The sequence below is a fragment of the Rhineura floridana genome, chromosome 5 (assembly GCF_030035675.1).
Source record: "Rhineura floridana isolate rRhiFlo1 chromosome 5, rRhiFlo1.hap2, whole genome shotgun sequence".
Lineage (NCBI taxonomy): Eukaryota > Metazoa > Chordata > Lepidosauria > Squamata > Rhineuridae > Rhineura > Rhineura floridana.
This window is the reverse complement of record NC_084484.1, coordinates 187,634,377-187,661,873: the sequence shown is the minus strand read 5'-3', so window position 1 is coordinate 187,661,873 and position 27,497 is coordinate 187,634,377. Positions and strand designations below refer to the sequence as shown.

At 51.1% G+C, this 27,497-nt stretch overlaps 4 protein-coding genes and 1 pseudogene across 5 annotated transcripts; all 5 read right to left on the bottom strand.

Annotated features, from left to right (window-relative positions):
* LOC133386151 (ubiquilin-1-like) lies at positions 1 to 1,413 on the bottom strand. Its single transcript, XM_061629755.1, has one exon. It carries the CDS (start codon positions 1,411 to 1,413, stop codon positions 1 to 3), a length of 1,413 nt encoding a protein of 470 aa, XP_061485739.1.
* Positions 1,414 to 7,677: 6,264 nt separating this feature from the next.
* LOC133386150 (olfactory receptor 52B4-like) lies at positions 7,678 to 10,813 on the bottom strand (annotated as a pseudogene).
* A 506-nt stretch (positions 10,814 to 11,319) lies between these two features.
* Positions 11,320 to 12,828, bottom strand: LOC133386040 (ubiquilin-1-like). The gene has a single exon (XM_061629664.1). The coding sequence runs from the start codon at positions 12,826 to 12,828 to the stop codon at positions 11,320 to 11,322; it is 1,509 nt and encodes a 502-aa protein (XP_061485648.1).
* A 4,360-nt stretch (positions 12,829 to 17,188) lies between these two features.
* Positions 17,189 to 23,160, bottom strand: LOC133385694 (olfactory receptor 52B2-like). Of its 2 annotated transcripts, none has more exons than XM_061629256.1 (2): positions 23,092 to 23,160; positions 17,189 to 18,437 (listed from the first exon to the last, which is right to left on the bottom strand). In XM_061629256.1, the coding sequence occupies exon 2, from the start codon at positions 18,394 to 18,396 to the stop codon at positions 17,440 to 17,442; it is 957 nt and encodes a 318-aa protein (XP_061485240.1). In that variant the 5' UTR covers positions 18,397 to 18,437; positions 23,092 to 23,160; the 3' UTR covers positions 17,189 to 17,439. The 2 variants fall into 2 exon arrangements, with proteins under 2 accessions (XP_061485240.1, XP_061485242.1); XM_061629258.1 differs by lacking the exon at positions 23,092 to 23,160 and adding an exon at positions 21,556 to 21,618.
* Positions 23,161 to 25,526: 2,366 nt separating this feature from the next.
* Positions 25,527 to 27,278, bottom strand: LOC133385695 (olfactory receptor 52B2-like). Its single transcript, XM_061629259.1, has 2 exons — positions 26,371 to 27,278; positions 25,527 to 25,563 (listed from the first exon to the last, which is right to left on the bottom strand). The coding sequence occupies exons 1-2, from the start codon at positions 27,276 to 27,278 to the stop codon at positions 25,527 to 25,529; spliced, it is 945 nt and encodes a 314-aa protein (XP_061485243.1).
* Between the last annotated feature and the right edge of the window lie 219 nt (positions 27,279 to 27,497).

Below are 27,497 nucleotides of genomic sequence, written 5' to 3'. Positions count from 1 at the left end.
CTATTCCAGAGCAGCCGATCCTTGGCATGGGGAGTCATTGGCCCACGGGCTCACCCCGGTCGAGTACCCCAGCCCTCTCAAGCGCAGCATGAACCAGGGGATGAGGACCGGGGCTTCGGCTACCAGTGCCTGCAGGCCCTGCTCCATCTGCACCCAGGCCTGGATGGCCTTGGGGTTGGACATGGCGGCCACCATCTCTGGGCTCTGCATCTGCTGGGAGAAGTGGAGCAACAGCTGCTGGACTTGCTCCTGCTGAGACGCCTGGCCTGACCCTTCGGAGGCCAGCAGCGCGTTCTGCATGAGGGAGAACATCATGCGCTTGGTGTAGGCGTTGCAAAGGTTCACAATGAGCTTGGGGATCTCGCTGGCATCTGGGTTCTGGATGCCACCCACACCGAACATCCCTGCCCCAGCAGTGGGGGCGAGGTTGGGCATGGATGAGCTGTGCCCGAGAGGATTGGCCAGGCTACTGAAGATGCCTCCTTCGTCGCTGCAGGTGCTATTGGTACAAATGCTGGTGGAACTGTGGGAGATGGGCAAGGTGCCCATGCGCTCTGGGGTTTCCATGTGGGAGCTCTGGCTGCCCAGGCCTGTGTGCTCTGGGCAGGGGCTTCTCACCAGGGTGGCATAGGGGTTGCTGAAGGCAAAGAGGTCCTGCACTGCGCTCAGCCCGGGCTCCTGGATCTCACTGTTCAGTTGCCTCAGTGGGTTGTCACCCCCAGGGATGCTGCCTTGAAGGCTGATCAACGCTTGGTCTGGAGCCTTCAGGTCCTGGATCATGTCAGGGTTCTTGGCAAGGTCCATGATTTCCCTCATTTTATCCAGGATTACCCTCATGATGTCCATATTGTTCAGGATGTGGCTGATGGCTGGGACTTGCTGAGCCAGCTGCTGGATCTCTGGGTTGGCCAGAATCACTTGCCGGACTTTCTGGATGATCATCTCTGAGGTGGGCACCACCTGCCACTCAGTACTGGTGGGGTTCAGGTCGGGGAGGCCCCAGGAGCCCTGACTGCTTGGGCTGAAAGCAGGGGAGGTGAGACTGCTGGCAGATGGGATCAGGGCATGTGTCATGGTCCTGGGCACATAGGGAGGCTGAGGTGGGTCTTCCTGGTCCCTCTTGAGGGATCTGATCACCAGGTGGACAGTCATTCCGTCCATGATCCCACACTGCCGGAGGGTGTCCTGATCCTTCAGGATCCTTCCAAAGAACACGAGCACCAGCTGGTTGGTCTCACAGTTGAAGTGCTTGGAAATTTCCTCCTTGAACTGTTGGATGGTGCTGATCTCTGGGAGCACAAACTGGGCACTTGCCTTGGGAGACTTTGCTGTGACGCAGATGAAGCTGGAGTTGGAGGCGATGATGGGGCAGGCGATGGTGGGGCCCTCTGGGTCTTTGTCCATTGTGGCCATGGTGCACAGAGGAGCAAGAGGAGGCAGGTCTGGCATGGGGGGCGGAGGGCAGAGTGTCTTGCTGGGCAGAGGATGCCCTGGGAAGGCTCTCGGGCTTTAGGGCTCCAGGAGGACCAAGCTATCTTCACCACTGTGGTTTTGGGTCTTTTGGAGAACAGCCAGCTGCCCCATACACAGCACTGGGGTGAGAGGAAGCCAAGAGTGCATGTCACAGCCCCCCCTGGCCCTCCCTCCCTCCCTCTACTTGAAACTGCTCTCCACATTACAACACACCAGGGGGGGTCACTGTGAGGTCACCAGTGATGTCACCAGCAGCACCACCAGCAGCAAGGTTCGTGGTTCGTGGCCTACTTCATCCAGGCCTACAAGATACGGCAGATACATCGGTAGCTCGATGTAATAAATTTGCTGAACACTTCCAGCATAAGATCTCATGCATTCGCCAGGACTTAGACTCCTATTTAATAGCAGTTAATCCTACTGAGGTGTCCGGAGCACAGTCTTGTCATGTTTTGTTGGATGAGTTTCAGTTGGTTCAGTTCAAGGACGTGGACAAGGTGCTTGGACAGGTTCGTGCGACCACTTCGGTACTGGATCCTTGCCCCTCTTGGCTAGTTAAAACTAGCAAGGAAGGAACAGTTGGCTGGGCCAAGGAAGTGATTAATGCCTCTTTACGAGAGGGAGTGGTCCCTGGCTGTCTGAAAGAGGCGGCAGTGAGACCACTCCTGAAAAAACCTTCCTTGGACCCAGAGGATGTCAGCAGCTACAGACCAGTAGCCAATGTTCCGTTCCTGGGCAAGATCCTGGAACGTGTGGTTGCTGACCAGCTCCAGGCGCTATTGGATGAAACCGATTATCTAGATCCATTTCAATCGGGGTTCAGGCCTGGTTTTGGCACTGAGACTGCCTTGGTCGCCCTGTTTGATGACCTATGTCGGGAGAGAGACAGAGGGAGTGTAACTCTGTTGATTCTCCTTGACCTCTCAGCGGCTTTTGATACCATCGACCATGGTATCCTTCTGGAGAGGCTTGCGGAATTGGGAGTTGGAGGCACTGCTTGGCAGTGGTTCCGCTCCTACTTAGCGGGTCGTCTCCAGAAGATAGTGCTTGGGGAACATTGCTCGACACCGTGGGTTCTCCAATGTGGGGTCCCGCAGGGTTCGGTTCTGTCTCCCATGCTTTTTAACATTTATATGAAGCCGCTGGGGGCGGTCATCAGGAGTTTTGGAGTGCGTTGTCATCAGTATGCTGATGACACGCAGCTCTACTTCTCCTTTTCATCTTCTTCAGGTGAGGCAGTCAACGTGCTGAACCGTTGCCTGGCTGCGACAATGGACTGGATGAGAACTAACAAACTGAGACTCAATCCTGACAAGACTGAGATGCTGTTGGTGGATGGTTTCTCTGATCGGATGGTGGATATATACCCTGTCCTGGATGGGGTTACACTCCCCCTAAAGGAACAGGTGCGTAGTCTGGGAGTCATCTTAGACGCTTCCCTCACACTTGTGGCTCATGTAGCCTCGGTGGCGCGGAATGCGTTCGGTTGGTAGCCCAGCTACGTCCCTATCTGAGTAAGGAGGACCTCTCATCAGTGGTACATGCTATGGTAACCTCGCGTCTGGACTACTGCAATGCGCTTTACGTAGGGCTACCTTTGAAGACGATTCGGAAGCTACAGCTAGTGCAAAATGCGGCAGCCAGACTGCTAACAAGAACTAAGCGGTCTGAGCATATAACACCTGTGCTAGCCCGTTTGCACTGGCTTCCAATATGCTTCCGGGCCAGATTCAAAGTGTTGGTACTTACCTATAAAGCCTTATACGGCGCGGGACCACGATATCTGTCGGAACGCCTCTCCCGATATGAACCGGCCCGTACACTACGGTCTACTACGAAGGCCCTCCTCCGGGTTCCGACTCATAGGGAAGCCCGGAGAGTGGTGACAAGATCTAGGGCCTTCTCAGTGGTGGCCCCCGAACTATGGAATGGTCTCCCCGAGGAGGTGCGCCTGGCGCCGACACTATCATCTTTTTGGCGCCAGGTTAAAACCTTTCTCTTCTCTGAGGCATTTTAATTCCTGTTAATTCTAAATTATTATATTTTGATTTTAGACTGTACAGTTTTGTGTACAGTTTTGTGTTATTTTTATTGTATTTTTAATGTTCACCGCCCAGAGAGCTGTTGCTAGTTGGGCGGTATATAAGCTTAATTAAATAAATAAAATAAATAAATAAGGCTCTTGGTAGTTGGCAAAAGCAGCCCCCTCTGGAAGGGGGAGGGCTTCTGCTCCAGCTGCCCCCCCCCGAGGCAGGGTCACCTGAGGCCCAGGGCTCATCCCCTCAGGGTAGTATATGTGATCTGTGGCTTGGACTGGGGAAGGAGAGGGAGGGAGGTTCTTCTAGGCCAGCCTTCTCAAATCTTGTGCCCTCCAGATGTTTTGGACTACAGCTCCCATCAGCCTCAGCATCATATATAGTGTCATAGGATTGGTGGGGGGGTTGGTTGGTTGGTTTGGATGATGACTTTGGGTCCCCTCCAAGCTGTGATTCTGTATTTATAAGGCCAGGATGTGTAGAAGAGGGAACCACTGAACTGGTCAAACCAGTCCCTTGTTAAGGTGGTGGCACTGGCCAGGGCTGTGGAGCACCCTATCTGCATGACTAAAGAGCTGGCCATGTTGCCATAGCTACAACTGGCTGGTGATGCTCTTTCAGGAGGGGGAAGCCCCCCTCACCTGGCTGGAGGTCATCTTCTAAGTAGGAGAGTGAGGGATCAGGACAGAGGTAGCTGTTGTCTAGTCTGGTCTGGAGCTGGAAGTTGGGGAGAGAGAGAGAGAGAGAGGCTGGACTTGCTGCCTGTGCTGAGGCCAAAACTATGGCTTGGGGAAGCCTAATGGAGGAGCTGTGAGCCCTGCCATCTTAGGCTCAGGTTGTATTTGTGTGTAAATAAAGCCATGTATCCTACAGACATCAATCTCCAGTGACCGTCTTTCCAAGGAAACCAAATCCTGGGCAAGCACTGGAAGCCCTGAAGTCTCTCACCGCTCAGAGCCTGGGATGCGTGCAGCAATGGCCATGCTGGCTGGGCTGATGGGAGTTGTAGTCCCACAAATCTGGAGGGCAGCATGTTGGGGATGGCTATGCTACACTTTGGGGGGCAGACGATCTTCTGTGGTCCCTCCAAGCTCTGTCATTAGATGGTTGGATTCTGACAGCAACAGTTACACGAGTGATTATCACATGGCAGGATGGCCAATTTCTTCATGGTTGTTGTTGTTTTAACTTACAAGATTGTGTTTTGCTCTGAAAATTCATTGAAACTGCATGGTGGAAAGGAAGGAACAAAGGAAAGGAGACTCCCTGCAGTGCCCATCAGAGGGAAGGATGCAATGTGTTGAGGTCTTATCAGCAGGTGAACAGATTGTTCACAGGTCATCTGAATCCAAAGAACCAAGGGCCAAACTAGGCTGCAATTGCAAGGCTGCAGTTCACATGTCTAGTTTTTAAAATTGCATGGGCAGGGTGGGGGCAGGGGGCTTAGGATTGGGACAGCACCGCATGGGGAGGAGAGGGTTAAAACTTTTCCCCTCTCACCCCCATGATGCGCAATTCAGTAAAACATAAACCTCCCCTTGCACAAGTTGCGATTCACACATCTCCCTGAAATGATCCAATTGCTTTGAAAATATACGGAGAGGTGTAGGAGACAGCAACAGTATCTGCTCTGTAGACGAAAGATTCGTCTCGTTGGATTTGGAAATAAAGTGTGTTTAATAATAAGTTTGATTTTGGTTTATTTCCTGCTGACCTACTTCTAACCTTCCAGTGCCTCTGTGAATAAAAGCCTGTTCAAGCTGGATTATGCCTTCCTGAAACATATATCTTATGCATAGTGTTTAAATGGCTCATATAAAGTTGCCATCATATAGTACAAAGACATTCCTTAGTTTAATTTGTAGCTTGTAGGCCTTGACACGTATCTCCTTGCAAATGTAAAATGGAGACTTCCTAGCTTAATGATCTTGCTTGAAACTATTCCTCCTCCCACACTATCTGCCTTTTGTTTTGCTAAAGTCTAGTAGCGTTTATCTCAAGGTTGCATATCTGTGTGAGCCCCTTTCTCAGGAACCAAGATGTGCCTTACTTTGTTATTCTAAAGTACCCCTTTTTCCATATCTATTATGTTACTGTGTCTAGTGAGAGATTGAATGTTCCTCCTCTTCTTATCTCAAGCACCCCAATTCTCTCTTTAGATGTTACAATGACTGGCAATATTTAATGCTATTCTATGATGTATGACTCCCTACTTTTGTTATCTGCAAGAAACTATATAATCTTTGTCTTCTCAATAAACGGGGTTCCCACTTCTGAAAAGCATCTTGCTTGAAGGTATTGGGTCCCCTTTGCAAAGGTAATTATTGTGTTGTGTGATTCTTAGCCTCTGGTAGTGGGTAATTGCACTCAACTCCGCACCTTCCCGGGTGTACGTGAGCTGAGGAGACAGTGACGGCTTGCGTGTTGGGTTTGGACCTAACAGTCTTTAATTCCCAGCGCTGCCCCCTCCCTCTCTCTCTCCTGGGCTGCATCTGTGCAGTTCATCCAGGCTTTTAGGATCACCCCCCCCACACACACACCCCTAATGAGGAGAGCAAGAGGTTATTGGGGATGGAGCCTTCTTGGTGGTGGTGCCCCAGTTATGAAATGTTCTCCCCAGAGAGGCTCACTGGGTACCCCTGCTAGAATCTTTTGGGGGCCTGGCAGAGAGTTTTTTTTTATTCTCCCAGGGTTTTAAGAACTGAGTTTCAGTATATTTTAGCTTTTTAAAAACTACTTTGCAGCACCATCCAAACGCAAGATCTGCCAGGATGAGCAAGTCTGAAATGGGGGACATTATGCCAGCATAATAAGAACATAAGAACATAAGAACATAAGAGCCTGCTGGATCAGGCCAGTGGCCCATCTAGTCCAGCATCCTGTTCTCACAGTGGCCAACCAGGTACCTGGGGGAAGCCCGCAAGCAGGCTACCCTGGTTTAAATTGTGCTGGCTTCCCATAGTTTTGATAGCTCTGCCCTTCTTCTCCTTTGTCTGGGTCTGAGCGCTGCTTTAGTTTCTGTTGTTGTTTTCTCTTGGTCTAGCTGATGTTGATGGTTTTAGATTGTTTGAATTCTGAATTTTTATTGATTCTTTAAAAAAAAAACCCTGTGAACCACCCAGACTTAATTGGGTGGTAATTATGTTGAAAGTGGGGCAAGAGCAACTCCTGTTTTGTTCTTTTGTTTGTGCTCCAGAAGGGAGACAGAGTTGGGGTCCTCCAGATGGATAGGCTCGATTATCTTTACCTGTGATGCTCTGACTGACTTCCTTCTGTCGCTAGACTGTGACGCCTTTAGGGAAGCTTACCTGCCCCTCCTCCTTCTGCCCTTTCCATTCCATTCTTCTCTGGCTGTCCATGAGAGAGGAGACTCCCTTTGTCTCTGCTCTCTCTCCGAGCATGGGGCTGACTCCTACACCTGGGAGTTATGCCTCCAACTTAGCTAGTTAGTTAGAACTAGGTATGCCTTCATGTTTTTCTATAAATAAAGTAGCTTTTCTTATTTTACTAAGTCTCAAGTCTCAGTGATGCTGATGCAGGGAAAAGACTGCTTTCTTAGGTAAACACACGCGCACGCTGGCACACTCGCATTTCAACATCTGCTGTTACTCTCTGCTTGCTGTGGTGCTGCTTTTAAATGAAATTAAGCAACACAACTACACACAGCACAACAAATTAAATACCATAGTAGCTAGTACACATTTCTCTCCTTTTGCAAATCTTTTCTGGACTAGGCAAGTCACTAAGCTTCCCCCACCTCTCCCTGCCACGTCCAGCCATCCTTACCTTTCCAGCCTCTGGAAAATAGCCCATCTAACTTCCATATACTGTACAGCACCTAGCACCTTGTTGGCATGAAAGTAATGTTGAGTTGGTGCCAGGGGGAGTAGCCCTGGGCAGCGCAACTGAAGGACTCGCCCAAGAACTGCCACATCGGCATTCAGCAGCAAACGGTGCATGCAGGAGGCCGACCCAGGGCATCAAGCTCAATACTGTTTTGATAAATAAAAATTGTAAATAAATAAATCAAATGGCAGCCTCTCCCTGCTTTCTAGGGATCGTCCTCCACTCCTGTGACTCTTCTTGTCAGTGTGTTCTTGGTACCTGGCCTGTTGAACCACTGGTGGAAGAGGCTGGTCATTCTTCTCAGGATCTCCTTGGTTTTCACCTATGAACAGCAGGGGGGTGGGATGAGGACATATGAGTTGGCCAGAAGGATGTGGACATCGCCTGGGATTTGATTGCCAAAGTGATGGGCAATGCCCATGTGCTCATAATACATGTGGGAAACATGTTGCACTGGCAGAACATCACCTGCTTGACAAGGAAGATGACAGGGAAAATTAAGCAGAATCTTCTGGTGATGGCAGCCAGCCCAAGTTTCCTGATGACAGACTTGGTGAGCACAGTGGTATAGCGCAGCGGGTCACAGATGGCAACATACCGGCCAAAGGCCACGGCCATTAGGATGGCTGGCTTGGCAATGAAGATGGTGTGGACGAAGAACATCTGGGCTAGGCATGCCTCAAAGGAAATCTCCCCAGCCCAGAACCAGAATATGCCCAGCATTTGGGGGACAATGATGGTGGAAAGCAGAAAGTCAGCAGTGGCCAGCATGCAGAGGAAGAGGTACTTGGGCTGGTGGAGGCTGCGCTCTGTAAAAATGATGAACAGCAAGGAGGCATTCCCAAGGAGAACGACTATGTACCTCAGGCAGAAGGGGATGGAGATCCCCATCCCTGGGATGCCAATCAGGATGTAGGTGGCAGGGGGAAAGGAGCTGTGACTGGCTTTCTGTTAGGCATGGGTGTGTGCAGGGATCAGTTTCCATCCTTAGTAGGTGCTATGAAGGGGGGGAATTAAAAAAGGAAATAAAATCTACTAGCCGCCTCTGTCATGGCCCCTACACTATGGAATGCCCTCCTCTGTGAGGTGAGATGTGCTCCCCTCTGCCTGTTTTCAGACGGCTGCTGGAGAACCATCTTTTTAAGCACGCATTTGGTTAAATTTCCACCCTTGTGTTTTGATTTTTAAAGGTGTGGCTCTTTGTATGTTTTTGTATTTTAAATTTCTGTATTATTTTAATGTATAATTTGCATTTTAAAATCTTTGTAAGCTGCCTTGGGTGAGAGGTGGACAACAAAAATAAATTTAATATTTATTATTATTATAACTTCCTTCCAAACAAAAGAGTGTGATTTTATTTTTTTAAGTAGGGTTTTAATATAGGGATGGGTAGAAATGTCCACTGGAGTTTCTCTCATTTTCTCATTTTTTCCAATATTAAGCTTAGGTCTACATATTTCTTATGTTTTGATTGATTAGCCTCCCTGGTAGACTGTGGGAATGCTGTGGACATAATATATCTTGACTTCAATAAAGCTTTTGACAAAGTGCCCTGTGATATTCTGATTAGTAAGCTAGCTAAACGTGGGCTGGATGAAACAACTATCAGATGGATCCACAGTTGGCTACAGAATCGTACTCAAAGAGTGCTTGTCAATGGTTCCTTCTCAAACTGGGCAGAAGTAATGAGTGGGGTACCACAGGGCTCGGTCCTGGGCCCAGTGCTCTTTAACATTTTTATTAATGACTTGGATGAGGAGGTGCAGGGAATGCTTATCAGATCTGCAGATCATACAAAATTGAGAGGGCAGTGGCATCACTAGGGTTGGTGTCACCCGGTGCAGTAACTCCTTGGCGAGCCCCCAAATGTTCTGCTGAGAGTGCATGTGCACACACACAAGGCCAGTCACCCATGCCCCTGGGAGGGTGCACACCGGAGGGGCACCCAGCCAGAGAAGCAGGCCTGGGAATGCTGGCGCGCCTCCCTCGTCCCGCCAACGCTGCTCCCAGTCTCACCTGCCTGCCTGCCTGCCTCTGAGGAGGAGTTGGCTGCTCCGATGCCGACCCGGAGCACTTCTCGGCTCCTTTGCCAGGCAACAGCGTGGGCGCCCTGCCCTGCGATGGGGCGGCTCTGGGTGTCACCCCCTCATGGTGTCACCCGGGTGCGGTCCGCACTCCCCGCACCCCACTAGTGACGCCACTGTGGGAGGGACAGCAAATAACCTAGAGGACAGAAACAAAATTCAAAGCGATCTTGATAGGCTAGAGAACTGGGCTGAAAACAGCAGAATGAAATTTAACAGGGATAAGTGCAAAGTTCTACACTTAGGAAAAAGAAACCAAATGCACAGTTATAAAATGGGGATACTTGGCTCATCAATACTACATGTGAGAAGGATCTTGGGATTGTTGTTGATCACAAGCTGAATATGAGCCAACAGTGGGATGTGGCTGCAAAAAAGGCAAATGCTATTTTAGGCTGCATTAACTTTGAATCCCCACACAGCCATGCGTGACCTTGGGCCAGTCACTGCCTCTCAGCCTCAGAAGAAGGCAATGGTAAAACCACCTCTGAATACCCTTACTATGAAAACCCTCTTCAGAGGGTTGCCATATGTCGGAATCAACTTTTTTTTTGTATCTTTTAATTGCTGTTTTTGTGATGTTAGATTGATTGTTAAATATGTTGTTTTTATATTGTATTTTAAAATGTTATGTAAGTCGCCTAGAGTGTTCGTTCAGTCAAACAGATAGGTGTATTACTATTATTATTATTGAAGGCAGTCCAGTTCCATTTCAACAGAAGTATAGTTTCCAAATCGCATGAAGTATTGGTTTCCCTCTATTTGGCACTGGTTAGGACTCATCTTGAGTATTGCATCCAGTTCTAGACACCACACTTCAAGAAGGATGCAGACAAACTGGAACAGGTTCAGAGGAGGGCAACAAGGATGATCAGGGGACTGGAAACTAAGCCCTATGAGGAGAGACTGAAAGAACTGGGCATGTTTAGCCTGGAGAAGGGAAGACTGGTGGGAGACAGGATAGCACTCTTCAAGTACATGAAAGGTTGAAACAGAGAGGAAGGCCAGGATCTCCATTGTACTAGAGTGCAGGACATGAAATAATGGGCTCAAGTTAGAGGAAGCCAGATTTCGGCTGGACATCAGGAAAAAGCTCCTGACTGGTATGACAATGGAACCAATGACCTAGGAAGGTGGCAGGCCCTCCAACCCTGGAGGCCTTCAAGAGGCAGCTGGACAGCCACGTGTCAGGTATACTTTAATTTGGATTCCTGTGTTGAGCAGGGGGTTGGACTCAATGGCCTTGTAGACCCTTCCAACTCTACTAGTCTATGATTCTAGGATTCTGCAACAATGAATATTCATTAGCCTTTTAGTGCAAATTTCTCCTAATATATACATCTTCACAAAGTGATATTCCTTGATATAATGCATTTTGCGTGTTAGTTTCCCTAATATGTGCTCGTCTAAACACACTGTAGCCTTTTATATGCATCTTTGTACATATTGTTTGGTTGGAGAAATGCAAAATTCGGGGAAGTGTGACTTTCAAAGGACGGCTGAGTTTTGGCTCGTGTTTTATTTTGGAAAGTGCAAATTTGGCAAGTTCACCTTTAAATGCAAAGGGAACGGAATTTCTCCCCCATCCTTCCTTGAGCACAAGATCCAGGACATCCCATTTTGGAAATGAAACATTGGCTTGCCTGTCTTTGCCTCTAGTTGCCCCCTGTAAACCAAGAAGGGCAGAGCAGGGCACAGCCGCCTTCCCTCCTCCAGACTGAGGCCGACAGAACGAGACTCTTTCAAAGATTTAAAGCCTTTTAATCAGAAACCATCTAATCCACTCATTCATGAAGCTCCAGCCGCAGCCACAGCAGCAGCAGCAGTAGGAGCCCAGCTTCCTTCCTGCTGGTGCGGCTCAGCTTCCAGCCTCCTCCGGCTCAGAGCTTGTACGTCCGCTTCTGCTTGGTTGACGGTTGTGCTGAAGAGCCCCGCAGACGGCTGGCAGACTTTATGCCGGCTAGGAAATCAGCACCCACCAGAGTTTGCAAGATCTGCCGGGCAGAGAAATCCTGCTGCCCCACTCTTGAGGCTGGGGGGGCAATGTCGCAGAGAGATGTGATGGAGTGCGCTCTCCGTGCGGGCCGCTCGGATCTGCCTCTCCTCTCTGCTGCTGGCTCATCTGTTGCAAGGGCCTGCAACTTCCGCTGAATTTCTAGGAGTCCCTGAATCTCCTTGGGACTCCAGTTGGCCAGGAGAACGTCCATGTTCTGGATCTGTTGCAGGAGGGCTGGGACCTGCAGGGCTGCCTGCTCTCGGGAGTTCCTGGACCCGACTGCGTTTCTCCGGACCATCCTGGCCACCACCTCTGGGGTGTGGCTGCTCCTGGAGGGGTTGCCTGCAATGTTCTGCATGAGGTGCTTTATGATTTGATGTAGCAGGTTCTTAACAGCTGCTGAGGCAAGTTGTCCTGCTTCTCCTCTAAAGGCACCACTTTCTCCATTGCTGTGATCATTGCTGCCAGTGGCTACATTCTGGGCACCAGGCTCAAGAGGCCACATTCTGGGAAAAGGCAGTCTCTCTTTGCCTCGCTCAGGCTTTTCGCCATGATCAAAGACTGGCAGGTGGCCAGCCAAGGGTCCTGGCAATGGGGTGGCCCCATGCCGCTTTGGAGTGGCTTTCTGCATCAGTCCCTGAACCCCATGGAGAGTGTACTGCAGGACACTGTTGTTGTCGCCACCAGGGACACTCCCAGGTACACTGACGGCCTGGGGCGGGGATTTGATGAATTCTCGCACAGCAGCTGGGTTCTTTGCCAGCTGCACCACCAGCCTCATGCCTTCAGGAGAGCTGAAGACGTGGCTGATCTCAGGGGCTTTCTGGATCACCTGCTGTACCTGAGGGTTGTTGGTGACCAGCTCCTTCATCAGGTCGGGGCTTGAGAGCTTACTCTGGATGAAGGGGTTCTCTAACAGCTGGAGCATCATGTCAGGGTTGGACAAGAGCTGGCTCTGGAACTCTGTAAAGTTGGCCGTGTTGAGGCCCAGGCTAGCTGTGAGCTCCCGGAGGCCGTAGCTAGCAAAAGTGCCACTCCGGGAGGGCTTTTGATCTGAGGCAGTGGTGCTGGTTGGAACAGCAGAAGTCTGCCGGGACGGGTGCACCCGGTGAGACCGGATCACCACATAGACAGTAGCATCACCGTCCAGATGGATCCTGTGCTGGCCAAGGGTCTTGTGGTCTTTCAAGATCCTTCCGGAATACACCAGCACGACTTGGTCTGGAGAAGAGGAGAAATGCCTAGCAACGTGTTCCTTGAACTCTCTGACAAACATGTCCTTGTGGACCAGAAACTCTTCCTTCTGCCAGGGCATCTTCACGAGGATTCGAACAACTTGCGGCTCACTGGTGGCTCTGAGGTCAGCCCCGGGGATTTTCTGGCTTTCAACCATAATGCTGCAAAGTTTCAATTCTTCCTTCTGGGAAAAACTCAAGGCCCTCGAGGGTGAGAAGCAGAGACAAAGTCCTTCCTTGCCGCCCAGTCAAAGTCAGGCTTTGCCTCTAATCCCAGCCCAAAGCGGCCCTGCCTTCGTCACGCTCTCCCCATGCAAGCTGTGGGGTCCCCTCTTCTCGCCACCCCCTCCCTCCCCCTCGCCAGATGCTCCACACAACCTTCTGCTGTGGAATCCGTGGTTTATGATGTCGTTGCTGAGGTTGCTGGCAGCAACTGCCCCAGGCCCATTGGAGGGGGGTCACAAGAGGGACTCTGCAGACTGGGCTCCCCTCACCATCCCCCACTCCCCTACCCCTCCCCAGGCCAGAATTCATCCCTAACATTCCCCAAAATGACCGTCACATTCAAAAAGACGCACCTGCAAAAACGTCCATATACATTGGCAATGGAGCAAGCATATAGCAACTGTCACAGCAAAAACCCAACCAACTACTGATATTACATAAGACGCCGCCTTTTACTGAGTCAGACCTTTGTTATGCCTGGCTCAGTATTCTTGTCTCTGCCCCAACTGCCAGCAGCCCTGCAGGGTCTCTCCCAGCCCACCCTGGAATTGCTGTCGGGGCTTGAATGGGGACCTTTTGCGTGCAAGGCAGGTGAACATCCCACTGAGCTTCTGAGGTCCTTCCCCATTGCAGCAGAATTTCAGTATCACTGTCTGAGGCCTGTTTCATGCATTACTTAGAAAGAAACGCGTGATTGCCACTCAACTCAGCCAATTCCTGTTGACAAATGTGCCATATATAAACACACTTTACATTTTGGGGTGTCCACTTGAAAAGCATGTACTCTTTAAAAGGTCCGTGCGCACTTACAGTGCAAAATGGTGGTGGTGGTGGTGTCATTGGAATAGATGGTTAGCCTGTTCACTGGGGAGGGGGGAAGCACAAAGTGACATCACAGAGCCCCCAGTTCTTGTCACACAGGCATGGAGAACATCTGTGCCCCGCACAGGCGTTGCTGGACTCTGAACTCCCATTCTTCCTGACTGTTGGCCATGCTGGCTGGAGCCAATGGAGCCCACCAACATCAGGAGGGCCAAAGGTTCTGTTCTAACAAATACTATAATAATTAAGAATGAATAGATTGACCCTTAAGACAATGGAGGGGGACTATTAAGGATACTTCCGCTCCATAATGGACAATGGTTCTGCTGACGCCAATGGGCCACCCTGAGTCATAGGAATGCAGGCTGCAGCCGTACACTGGCTCAGGCCATTGGTCCATCCAGCTCAATGCTGTCTACACGGACTAGCAGCAGTTTTTCAGACCTACCTGGAGATACAGGGTTGGGCCCAGGGCTTCCTGCAGGCGACACCCCTTCCTGTTAACACGGAGTGAGTGCTGGCCCCCAGGACATGGGAACCGGCCTGCGCTCCTCCCTTGCAAAGAGGGTGCAAAGAGCTCTCTCCGTGGCTGGCTGTTTCTCTGGGCCTCTGAAGCCTTTGCAGAGCTCCCCAGGGCCCAGTGCTGGCTGCAACACAACAGCTTGTTTTTTTTTACATTGCTCATATATTCATTGTTTTTCTCAAATTGTGAGCTGGCTATGGTCAGCTATGCACCAAAAGGCTTTGTTGTTGTTATGTGCCTTCAAGTCAATTACAACTTATGGCGACCCCATGAATCAGCGGCCTCCAGTAGCATTTATTGTGGACCACCCTGTTCAGGTCTGTGGCTTCCTTTATGGAATCAATCCATCTCTTGTTTGGCCTTCCTCTTTTTCTACTCCCTTCTGTTTCCCCCCGCATTATTGTCTTTTTTATAGATAAAATAAAATAAACTTAAAGAGAGAGAGCACAGAAAGTGATGCGTGGGCAGCGGAGGGAACATGAATGTCAAAACGCAGAATCATGCTATCATAATATTTATTTTTTCTACAGAAAGGGGGCTTTAAAATACCAGATTGTAGAGGGGCCATCGCTCAGTGGCAGAGCATCCTCTCTGTGTGCTGAAGGCCCCGTGTTCATTGCCCTAAATTTCAGATTCAAAGGACTTCAGGCAGGGTTGGTGGCAGACATGCGCATGCACGCGCCACCTACCTGTCTCTCCTGTCTTTTGTAGGTGCGCACGCAGGGCTGCCATTAACCAAGATGGCAGCCGAGGTTTCCCTCAGGGGCTGAAGCCTCCGCTGCCATCTTGGTTGATGGCATGCATGGTGCTATGTGTGCACATCCCTGCCATCAACCAAGAGGGCAGCAGGGGCATCAGCACCTTAGGGAAACCTCAGCTGCCATCTTGGTTAACGGCAGCCCAGTGTGCACAGCTGCAAAATACAAGAAAGACAGGTAAGTGGAGCCAGCAAACAGGCGGGCGGCTTACAAGCTTCTCCCTGTGATCCACAGCAGCTACCCTGCTGCGAATCATGGAAGGGGAACGCTACTCCTCCCCCATCCTATCGAGGGCCCCCTGTGGCACCAGGGGCCCTTGGCCAGGGTCCAACCTGGCCACCCTTTGGCGCCGGCCCTGATTTCAGGCAGTGGAGCTGGAGAGATGCTGCCAGCCAGAGCAGACTGGACTGGGGTCAGTGGTGTGACTCGAAGGAAGGCAGCTTCACACACTTCCCATGCTGCTTGGAGCCCTGTGAGGTGGAACACTATTCCACAGTGCCATCACAGTCTGCCCTGGACAGCTTAGAGGAGGGGTGAGCAAACAGTAGGCCCACCAACACGAGCCAGGTGCAAAACAACTGGGTCCTCCATCACGTAGACAAACTCTAAGTAAGAGGGTGACTCTGAGCACATGCGTAGCTAGGGAGTTTGCGATCAGCAGCAAACGCAAGCTGACAAATCTTTTCACACAAAGATCCACTGCTGGTTCCCTCCCCAGGTGTTCTTCTTCAGCAGCCTATTTTTTGTGTTTTTTTGGGGGGGGGCACAGAAAGCATTTTAGTTGTTATTGTTAGACACCTGGCATTCAGAATCAAGTCATCCAAACATCTGTTGGTAGACCCTGATGTGCCCTCCTGCCCAGCCCTGGCTGAGAGGACACTGCACCAGTCCAGAAGGCAGGCAAGAACTTTACCACCCTCATTATCACCAACCAGAACAGACCAGATACTGGAAATTCCTGGCTACACCCAGCTGCAACTGAGTCCATCAGCACCTACTGACTACTCAATTGCACTGTCCTTTTCCCCAAATGTTGTGTGGTGCATTCTCCTTCCTCCAGGCCTTGGGACCTTCACCCACCTGTAAAATGTTTCCAGGATGGATTGCAGGCTGTGCTGGGGTCATTTGTCCCACATAGCAGGGCCCCTCGGGGCATGACACAGGCATCACTGGTTGCTATGGTTGATCCTTCCTTGTCCTGGGGTTATTTCTTGAATTGATGCAGAAAGATGGAATCCTTTTTTTTTTACAAAAGTTGCTTACAAGGCTCAAAATGGTGAAACAGAAAAGCCCCCCAGCCCATCCACCCACATTCTATATAGCAGCAGCTCAGACTGACCTCAGGCTATAGCAACAGTTGTGTGAAGAACTCTCCTGGGCACAATAGGCTGACTAAAGGCAGGGACACAACAGTAGCCCTTTCAGAAGTCTAAAAGGGTGTAGAATCAGCTCCTGGAGGTGGGTAGGAGGGATCAGGACTGCATTCAGGGGCCCTGTTTCCAGCCTCCATATGCTGACTAGCTCTGCATGCCTGTCTGGTGGTGAAAAGAAAGCTAGCCACTCACACATGCAGGTTATGGGACGTGCCAGGTTGTAGGAGGGGGGGCACACATGATGTCCCAGGCAAAACTGACTTACTAGCTTCTGTCTGTCTGTCTTTTTTACAGTTTTTATTAACGTTTGTTTTAACACACAACAACCAACAACAAAAATTGATCAATGAGACAGTACAGATTCCAACACAAGTAAAAAACATCAAGCAGAAGAAATGTACAAAAACGACGGTGGGATCGTCGTCCCTGCAGAGCCCTCTAGAGCAGGCCAGGCGTGCAGGCAGGTCTCCTCTCTCGCCCAGGACTGTTTCCATATACTGAGTAAAGGGAAGCCAATCAACAGGAAAACGACCCATGTCTCAAGTGCTCTTGAGTCTTTTTAACCAAACGGGTTAATTCTTCAGACGGTGCAATAGTCCAGACTCTGTCATACCAAGAATTCAATGAAACGCCTTCCATCTTTTGCTGGTGCTTCCCATTTGCACCACCACAGAAGCGCCCTCCCTTCTGCTGCCGTGTGATGATGGCCCTCCAACAGAACCCCAGCACTGATGAATGGGGCGAGGGGAGAGGAGAAAGAGGAGGCTGGCTGGTTAGAGCTCTAACCAGTTTACACTGTAGCCACACTTGCACGCTATTGAGGAATCACCACAGAGCACAGCCCACGGGAACACTGGATGGGTGGTAAAGCAGCACCTGACTGTGGAAGACTGCAACAGCAAGAACAGAGAGATGCAGGTAAGGATTGCACCGGCCATTCCTGCTCACTCCACTTCCTTGGCAGTCCATCTTCTTTCTCTCCTGAAGAAGGGATCTCATACTATCAGAGCAGGCAGCTTTGGGCAAAGGGCCCTCAACCAGGGCTTGCATGGCGCCAAGCGTGATCTCTCAGCAACACGTCCCGCCCCGTGTCTGTGAGAACATGTGGATGACTCGCGCCCGGATCTGCTTCGTTCTTACCCCATAGACAATGGGGTTGAGCATGGGAGGGACGATCACGTAGAGGTTGGCCAACAGGATGTGGATGCAGCTGGGAATGTTGTGGCCAAAGCGGTGGGTGAGGAAGGAGAAGAAGGCCGGCATGTAAAACATGAGGATGACACAGATGTGGGAGCCGCAAGTGCGCAGGGCTTTCAGCCGGGCTTCCTTGGAGGGGAGCCGGAAGACGGCCCGGAGGATCATGGCGTACGACAAGGCAATGAGCACCACGTCCACCCCTGAGGACAGGAGGGTCGTCGTGAATCCATACCAGATGTTGACCGTGATGTCTGCGCACGCCAGCCGGGCAATGCCCATGTGCTCGCAGTAGGTATGGGGCATAATGCTGTGGCCGCAGTAGGGCAGCCTCTTGAGGAGGAAGATGGGTGGGACCATGATGCACAGCCCCCTGATGACAGCTGCCACGGCCACCTTCCCAATGACCGATGGCGTCAGGATGGTCATGTAGCGCAGAGGATCGCAAATGGCGATGTAGCGGTCAAAGGCCATGGCCAGGAGGATGGTTGACTCCGCAATGAAGCTGACGTGGGTGAAGAACATCTGGGCAATGCAGGCATCAAAGGAGATCTTCCTGGACCCGAACCAAAAGATGGCCAGCATTTCAGGAACGGTGGCTGTTGACAGAATGAGGTCAGCCACAGAGAGCATAGCCAAGAAGAGGCACATTGGCTGGTGGAGGCTGCGGTCTGTCGCAATGAGGAAGAGGAGGAAAGAGTTCCCTAGGAGTGCCACAACGTACATCAGGCAGAAGGGGACAGAGATCCAGGCGTGAGAGTCCTCCATGCCAGGGATGCCAGTCAGGACAAAGGTGACGGGGTCAAAGCTGCTGTGATTCAGAGCCATCATGGCGGGAGGCAGGGAATCTTCTCAGCTGGTGTTTAGTGGTTCTGAAGAGAGAGAGAGAAAGAGAGAGGTCACAAAACCAGCCGCTCCCAGGACCACCCCAGAGAACTCAGTCATAGGTGAAGGAGGACCCACCGAGGGACTCAGGAGGACAGGCGCCCCAGATGGGCTGGCTTGGATAGTGTCCATACAGGGCGACCCTTTGGCCTTTTCCACACCTCCAAATCTCAAGCCTCTGGGTGGCCTTTTCTTCCCGCTCTGCTGCTCCTGACCCCAAAGAGGGACACTCCTTCCCATTGCACTGGAGAGCAGAAGCAGCCTTTGAACATGCCTTTTTGGAAGGAAGGAAGGAAGGAAGGAAGGAAGGAAGGAAGGAAGGAAGGAAGGAAGGAGGAAGGAAGGAAGGAAGGAAGGAAGGAGAGATGCCCAGAGATTAGAAACACAGAGCTGTTTAGGCATTCAGCATTCCACATAACTTTTAAAAATGATTAACAAAATAATTATCTGGATGCCCCTGGGCTGTTCTAGATGCGTTCCGGAAACAGGTCAAAGGCACAAGTCTTGCCCCCACCCCCACCCCGTTCCTGAGAAGCACAATGAAGAAAAGCCCACAAGCGACAGCAGCCTCAGAGCACTCAGGAGAGCCCCACGATGGAGAGACCTGTCAGGCTGGGCCCAGTTTCTCTCTTCTCTGACGTTAACGTCAGTCCTCGACATCTCTGCAGCAATCTGTTGTTTTTCTTAAAAAAAATCCTCATGAAAATTCTCCACCATTTCAGTGCGAATTTCTCCAAATCAGCAGAGTTCTGTAGGCAGTTTTGACAAAGGGAGACATTTTTGCAGCCATTTCTCAGCATTTCATCCCTTTTCGCATGTCATTTCCACTCATGTATTCCTTTTTATGCACACTTTCCCCTAATATATGCATTTTTGTAAATGTTGTTTAGTTGGCGAACTGCATCCCAAAATTCTAATAAATGCAAATTTTGAAGGATGGCTGTGTGTCGGTTCTCATATTGCTTTGGAAAGTGCAAATTTGACAAATTCTGCTTGAACTGCGAAAATGGCCTGCCTTCAAGTCGATTCCGACTTATGGCGACTCTCTGAATAGGATTTCATGGTAAGGGGTATTCAGAGGGGGTTTACCTTCCTCTGAGGCTGAGAGGTAGTGACTGGCCCAAGGTCACCCAGGGAGCTTCATGGCTGTGTGGGGATTCGAACCCTGGTCTCCCAGGTCACTCCCTGTGAGGGTGATCTCTAGCTGGCCCTTGACACCCAGGAGACACGAGCGGGGATGTGAACTCACAGACTCTGGACTCCCAGCCAGGCTCTCCTCCTCACTGGGCTATACCAGCTTGAATTGAACTTCTCTCCCACCCCTCCTCATCCCTGTGGTGGTCCGGTCCTACCTTGTGGGCTTCCCCAAAGAGGCATCTGGTTGGCCACTGTGAGGAGAACAGGGTGCTGGGTCCCTTTGGCCTCATCCAGAAGCTGCAGAGCTCTTCTGATGTTCCCATGTAAAGAAGGCAGGCTCTGCTTTCCCAGTGAATCCAAGCAGGCTGGAGTCCAGTTCTTCACCACATCCACCCCACCTCCCATGCACAAGTATTCAAGGGATCCAAAATACTGGAAAGTGGTTTTGAATATGTCTCCCTACAGCCCAGGAAGCATCCCATCATTAGACATGGCAAACTGTGACATTTCTTCGGTCTTACATTTCATTCCTAAAATATTGTTAGCCTCAGTGTGTTTCTCTACTATTTGCAGAAGCAAGCTGGGACTCCCAGCCACCATTGCAAGACGTGCCTGCAGTTGGCATTTTATCCAGAAGAAGAGTCTGTGAGTAGCAGATAAAAGCTGAACTGTTGGGTGAAGCACTTTGCACAGGGGGAGGGGGAGGAGGAATAGATCACTTCCATGCTCCTCAACCCATGTTTCTTTGAACGGTCCCAGGTCTACATCCCTGTGCACAGGTTTTGTTGTAAACTTAGCAATAAACAAAAGGCTTAAGGGGTTGCACAGTCTACTGTCTGACCCACAAGGAGCACAAGGTGGTTGGGCAGGGCAGGGCAGGTGCACAGCAGCTGAACAGCTACAACATGCACATTAGGCTTAAAAAAAAAAAAGCACAGGAAGAGTGTCATTTTGGGGGTGTGGGTGGGGTGGGTTGTCTTCTCTCCACCTGTTGTGTCCTAGCCCTGCTCCTCTGCCTTTAAGAGCAGCTTCATGTGAAAGAACTGGGCATGTTCAGCCTGGAGAAGAGAAGAGTGAGGGGAGATAGGATAGCACTCTTCAAGTACATGAAAGGTTGTCACTCAGGGGAGGGCCGGGATCTCTTCTAGATCATCCCAGAGTGCAGGACACGGAATAATGGGCTCAAGTTGCAGGAAGCCAGATTTCGATTGGATATCAGGAAAAACTTCCTAACTGTTAGAGCCATACGACAATGGAACCAATGACCTAGAGAGGTTGTGGGCTCTCCGACACTGGAGGCCTTCAAGAGGCAGCTGGACAGCCATCTGTCTGGAATGCTTTGATTTGGATTCCTGCATTGAGCAGGGGGTTGGACTGGATGGCCTTATAGGCCCCTTCCAACTCTACTATTCTATGATTCTATGATTCTAAGGCAAGGTGTTCTCCCTCAAGCCTGGAAGAAGTTTCAGCTGCACAATGGCCGCTCCCCATTAAAGGCACAAGAGCGGGTCTGGGGGGTAAGTGGTCCAGGAAGAGGGAAGAAGGAGCCTCCCACAATGGGCAGAACTCAAGAATGATTCACAAAAGGGTGCAGAAGCTGAGCCACTGGGGAAGGGCTGGCCTAGCAGCTCAGTGGCAGAACATCTGCCTTGCATGCAGAAGGCCCCAGGTCCACGTGAGGCTGAGGAAGAGGAGACAGCACTGAGCTGGAGGGACCAAGGCTCTGGCTGGCTACCAAGCCGCTTCCCTTCCCCTGACACTCTGGCTGGGCACCAAATGTTGAGGAAACCTGCGTCTGCCCCCTTTTGCGGACTCTGTGCTGGAGAGCTGCAAGTTCTCAAAAGAAGCCGCCACGATGGAGGCCAAGAGGTGCTCAGGAGGAGGGAAGGGCCGGCGGATTTGCCAGTGTCCATTTCTCTGTGTTTCTCCTTTTCCCAGCCTTAAGTCCAGATCTCCACATTTACATACCAGTTCAGGGTTTTTTTTAAGTCCTCATGAACATTCATCGGGTTTTCATTCATGCGACTTTCTCCTAACACACACACACACACACACACACATTCCTTAAGCATTCCTCCTAATCTGGTTGGCTGCTGCAGGATACAGGATGCTGGACCCAGATGGGCCCCCTTGGGCTGATCCTGCTGCTGTCGCTGCTGCTTTAACAGGGATCTCCTGATGATTTAACACTTTCTCTCTCTGTGTTTTGCAAAGGCCTATGGCCATACGCAGTAAAGTCCATTCTTCATTCCTGATGATGCCCTTAATAAATCCCCACAAGTACACACCTGGCGCCCCACGTGGAGAGGGAGCAGCGTGGAGAGGGAGCAGCGTGGCAGAGGGCAGATGCAGTCCGGAAGCAGCACCCTACCCCACCCCGCTGCTTCCTTGTCCAAAATGCTCCCTCCCAAAGGTGCAGTTGCTTATTAAAAAGGGGGGGGGCTGTGGACTGAGAGGCTTTGTCACTCACAGCACACAGGCTGCATGTTGGCATCAACTTAACCCCCCCAACCTGTCCACGCTGCAGACTTTAAAAGGGGGGCGCATCCATAGCACCCCAGCTCAAAACACATTTAACTCTGAAGTCATCGTTCCAAGAAACTTGTGGCCAATGTGGTGCTTCATCTACAGCGCCAGACCAGGCCAGGCCACAGTTTGCATCCCCACTCAGTCCTGGAGCTCCCTGGGCGTGACCTTCATCCTCTCACTCGCTCTTCCTTGCCCATCTGGGATTGTCTGGCATATTGTGTGAATGGTTAATGTCTTGTGTGATTTTCCCCACTCGGGTACAATGTAGTTATCCATATGTTTTTACATGTAAGTCACTTGGAGATCTTTTAGGTGACAAGTGACGAATACATTTACAATAATAATAGTGATACTAATACAGAATTGTGATACAGAATTGCAGCCAGGATAACACGGGCGAAGGGGGCACAGCCATGGATGTGCCTCCGCTTCCCTGGATAGAAAAGTGAACCAACAGGCAGACTTACTTTCAGGGTTGCAGTCCTGGAATTCCATGGGACGGATTCCCGCTGGCTGTCCCCTTGCAACAGCAGCATTGGATGCCGGCAGCAACTCTGCTAGGAAGAGGGCTGGACAAGTGGTGGCCTTTGCGGTGGAGAAGCCACCCCACCACCCCTGGGGGAGGTGTTGCTTGTCTTAATGTTTCCTGGCTGGGAATTCCAGCAGCTAGGGGTTGCTCAGGGGCCGCAGGGACCTTCCAGCACCAGTGCGCCCAGGCTTGGAATTAAAGATTAACAGGGCCTTGCTTGGCTGGGCTGAGCTGTTTTCTTCCTGCTCCTTTGACATTTGCATGCTAAGGGATCTGCCTTCTCCAAATCACCCTGGATTCCCCCCCCGCTAACTGTGCCACCTCTGTTCCCGAATCCTGCCACCCGCCACCTTCCAGATGAAGGAGAAGAGATGCCTCCTTGGGGCTGCTTGGCCAAAGAGTCTGCTGTTGATGAATGACGACCACAACGGGCACAGCCTGCTTACCAGAAGAGAAGACAAGGAAGTGCTGGGCAAACTCAGGCGAAGGATGGAGGAAAGGAGTGTCGCGGCAGGGGTGGGCGTGATGGGCACCTCCAGACGGGCTCCCCTGCTCTGCCCCATCCAGCAACCCCCACTGGCAGCAGCTGGCTCCTTCCAATGACAGGGGCAGGAAGAGGGGCCTCTTCAGGTCCAGGAACGTCAGCAGTCACTCTCAGGTCATCGGGCCATCGAGGTCAGTGTTGCCTGCACTGACTGGCAGTAGGTCTCCAGGGTTTTCTGACAAGGGCCTCTCCCAGCGAGGGATGTCCGCACACTCTGACAAAAATGGAAAGAGGAGTGGAAACGAATGATGTTTGCTTATTGGCCCCCTGCCCACAATGGAAATTAGCCCAGCAAAAATGGTTGGTATTGGTGGTGGTTGTTCTGTTTTAATTGTGCAATTTATTTATTTATTAAATGTATACGCCACCCTTCATCACGAGACCCCAGAGTGGTTTACAGCATAGATAACAGCAAATGATACACAAAGATATGCAATTGATTCCACCACCCCCACTTTGCACTGAAAGGGTATGAAATAACATTACTGATTAGGTAAATAATAACGTAAAGTTCCACCATAGCAGACAGCGAGACAAAGAATGTTCTTTTGTTGGAGGCCAAACTGCAGCAGAAAGGAAACAGTGTGGCGTATGACAAACGCAGCCTGGAACAGAAACGGATGGCTCCTGACATCCAGACTCCATCCCAGCCCTACCTGGAGATGCCTCAGGGGACTGAACCCTAACCCTTCTGGATGCCAAACAGGGACTCTGCCCCTGAGCTACGATAGCCCTTCCTCTAGGGCAGCGGGAGGACAGCTACACCAATGAGCCACAAGAGGCTCAGGCTTCCGGCCCCCCTCCCAACTCTGGCCGCTGCCTCTGTCCAGCCCTCCCTCCCCAACGCACTGAGGAGCAGCGACATGGTCAGTGGCAGCCAAGGACATTTTGCAGAGTCCCCCTGCCCCCTGCAGGGCCAGCCCTTTCAAGTGTCCTGCTGCGCCATCCAGACAGCAGTTCCTCCCTTCACCCGTGCCACCTGCCGCTTGTTGCTTCGCCCTCTTGCGTGGCAAGGCTAGCCCTGCATAAGGTGGGAGGGCCAGCTTCTTACCCCTTCGCACAGGACCCTCGGATCCAGCAAGTGGCCCTTCTCAGTAAGCAGGAGGTCTGGCTCAATTCACATTAGCCTATCCATCTGGAGGACCCTAGCTCTATCTCCCTTCTGAAGCACAAACAAAAGAACAAAACAGGAGTTGCTCTTGCCCCACTTCCAACAAACACAACATCCACGGCCACCTCCATCAGCTCAAAGAGAGGGACTGGTGGGCTATAGGGTGGATGTTGCACCAACGGGATCCCCAAACTCTCCCGGTGGCCCAGAAGCACACAATGCTGCAAACACTCTGAACTGGAGAGGGAGATGGTGTGTTTATAGGCTCCAGTGACCCCCCCACACCTCTCTGCAGCCTTCAGGTCTACCCTGATGCTGAACTGATTACTACCCAGGTGGGCACAGCTGAGAGAGACTAACCCCCCCCCCCGTCTCAGTTACACACAACAGGTCGGCCACTTCATCTTCATGTTCTGAACCAACCTGGTTTTCAAACGCAGCATCCAGAGACCCAAGGGCTGGTTGACACACGGCAACCACCAAACCTCTGAGTGGGAGAACACGGCACAGCTGTCAGCTGCAGACATCAGCTGTCTAAGCCAAGGTCACCAGCATGACACCCACGGAGCAGATGCGTCTGCAGGGGGCAGGGTCCTCTCCCCCACCAATGAAATTAGGCTTGAGATAAGTGCTCGATTGTTCCCAATAAAATAGGCTGAGGCGTGTGCTCGGTTGTGATTTGTGTGAGATCCATTTTGCAAAAGTTTCACCAGGCCCAGAAAGATTGCCCTCTCCCGGCCATTGCCGATTCCTTTGGCAGTGAGCCAAAGAAGTTTCTGCACCTGATCTGGTAAAGACAGGGGGTCCTCTTCACGCTTGGAGAACCATGGACACCTGCGATACAAAATGGGCTTGGCGATCTCTCTTATTGCAGCACCAAGTATAAAAGAGCATGCAAGCTTTCAGGTTATACAGGATGCCTAAACAGGCAGAAGTGAATTCTCAGCTACCTACAAAGAAGCCATGCAAATAAAGTCAGGGTGAATTCCCTAATTTGGGTGAGAATAAGGGCAGAGGTGCCAGCGAGGCAGGAGAGGGATTGGTGTTTGGTGAGGTAAGCTGCCTTCGAGGTACAAAACAGGAAGCTGAGATCCTCCAGGTCCTGAATTTTTCACCGGGTGCAGCGTTACACATTTGCACACTGCAACCACCAGATCTTGGCACACTCAGGGTCCTCCACATGATGGAGCTGATGGCTGCTCTCAGGAGAGCCCTGTTGTCACTCTTCAGCGCCACCTGCTGCTGACAGGATTCAGCACAAGCCTGATGTGCTTTTCTGTGCCTTGAGAGGGAGGGGTGTGTGTGTGTGAGTATGGGGGGAGGTTTTGACAGCAGACTGAGTGACAGCTTCATCCTAATTAAAATGCATACAAAAGGCTGAGTACAAAAGATAAAGGCGCTGAGTAGAGATTGTGACTGTTTTGGCTGTTTAGCAACTTTGTATGTGAGACTTTCTAGCTAACAATGACTTAATAACTTTTCAATGATATTGTTTACTGGTTTTTTTGTGCAACGCCATGTAGAGATTTTTTGAAATATCAAGTGGCTTATAAATGTTTTCAATAAACAAAAACATAACAACAATATCACGGTTACTAGTTTGTGCTACTTGCTAGCAGGGCTGTTGTTGGGATTCTAAAACTCAGTGATCGTGCTGCAGTGCAGGTAAACAAGTTGGCGCTGGTCGAGGAATTCAGTATTCTGAGAAATTTTCTTTTGAAAAAATGGATCAAGCTTCTCAGAACTTACATCATGACTGATCACGAACTCTCTGACAATGGGGTGGGGTAGAGGGAGTTGAGTTCAGGTTTTGGCAGGATTCTCAATGGTTTTGGGAGGGGGATCCCCTGTGCCTTGCCTCCCCCCTCCCGCCCCTGTAAGCAGCAAAAGCAGAATCAACTACTCAGCCACCCAATGCCAGTCTGGCCCCAGATTCCAGATTTTCTGCATTGCCTCCCCACTTTGGCCTTAATTGGTGCTGAGCTCCTACACGTATGCTGGCTTGCAGCAACATGTGCAGAGAGTGCTCAGTGCCATCTCCCAGACCGCCAGAGAACATGAGCCATGCACTCCCGGATGTGCTTTGTTTTTGCCCCATAGACAATGGGGTTTAACATGGGGGGGACTATGGCAAAGAGATTGGCCAGCAGGATGTGGACAGGGTGAGGGATGCTCTTTGCCGCAAACCTGTAGGCAAAGATGGAGAAGAAAGCTGGGACATAAAACAACAAAATGATGCAGACGTGAGAGCCACAGGTGCCAAGAGCTTTGGCCTGGGCATCTTTGGACGGGAGCCGGAAGACAGCCGGGAGGATCAAGACGTAAGAGACGGCATTTAAAACCGTGTCGACTCCCATGGTTAAAAGGGCCACAGTTAGCCCGTACCAGATGTTGAGTGTGATGTCTGCGCAGGCCAGCCTGGCAATGCTCATGTGCTCACAGAACGCGTGGGAAATGATGTTGGGGCGACAGAAAGGCAACCTCAACAGGAAGGTCAAGGAAGCCATTAAGCAGAAGGCTCTCAGTACAGCGGCTGCTGAGATCTTTGCAATCCACATGGGCGTCAGCACAGTGCTGAACCGCAGTGGGTCGCAGATGGCGACATAGCGGTCAAATGCCATGGCCAGCAAGATGGCCGACTCGGCTACAAAAATGAAGTGGATGATGAACATCTGGGTGACGCAGGATTCAAAGGCGATCTCCCTGGCGTCGAACCAGAAGATCCTGAGCATCTTGGGCATCGTGGTGGTGCACAGCATCAGGTCGGCCGCAGCCAGCATGGCCAGGAAGAGGAAGATGGGCTGATGAAGGCTGCGCTCTTTGGTGATGATGAAGATAAGGAGGCTGTTCCCCAGGAAGGGAAGGACAAACATGGCACAGAAGGGGATGGAGAGCCACACGTGGGCATCTTCCAAGCCTTCCACACCAATCAGGATACACGTGGTGATTGTGGAGCTGGAGTGATTGAGAGCTGGCATGGCTGGGGAAAAGATCCTCTTTTGGTGCCCCTGTGGAAACAGGAGGAAAGGCAAGCAGATGCCAGGTTAGCAGTCTCTGCCTGCCTCTGCTGACCCTCTGCCCCAGCCTCACAGCTACCTGCTGCCACCCAGCTCCTCTCCAGTGGGGAGTCTCCTCGGTCCGAGAGATCCAGCTGAGAATGGATAAGAGAAAAATTTGAAATGTGGTGCTGGAGGAGA

What these genes read in the sequence shown, in the direction of transcription:
- LOC133386151 (XM_061629755.1), bottom strand. Translation starts at nt 1,413, where the DNA reads ATGGCCACAATGGACAAAGACCCAGAGGGCCCCACCATCGCCTGCCCC.
- LOC133386040 (XM_061629664.1), bottom strand. Translation starts at nt 12,828, where the DNA reads ATGGTTGAAAGCCAGAAAATCCCCGGGGCTGACCTCAGAGCCACCAGT.
- LOC133385695 (XM_061629259.1), bottom strand. Translation starts at nt 27,278, where the DNA reads ATGCCAGCTCTCAATCACTCCAGCTCCACAATCACCACGTGTATCCTG. An exon ending in AAAACAAAGCACATCCGGGA is followed by an intron (nt 25,564 to 26,370) that starts GTGCATGGCTCA and finishes AAAGCACATCAG; the next exon opens with GCTTGTGCTGAATCCTGTCA.
- LOC133385694 (XM_061629256.1), bottom strand. Translation starts at nt 18,396, where the DNA reads ATGATGGCTCTGAATCACAGCAGCTTTGACCCCGTCACCTTTGTCCTG.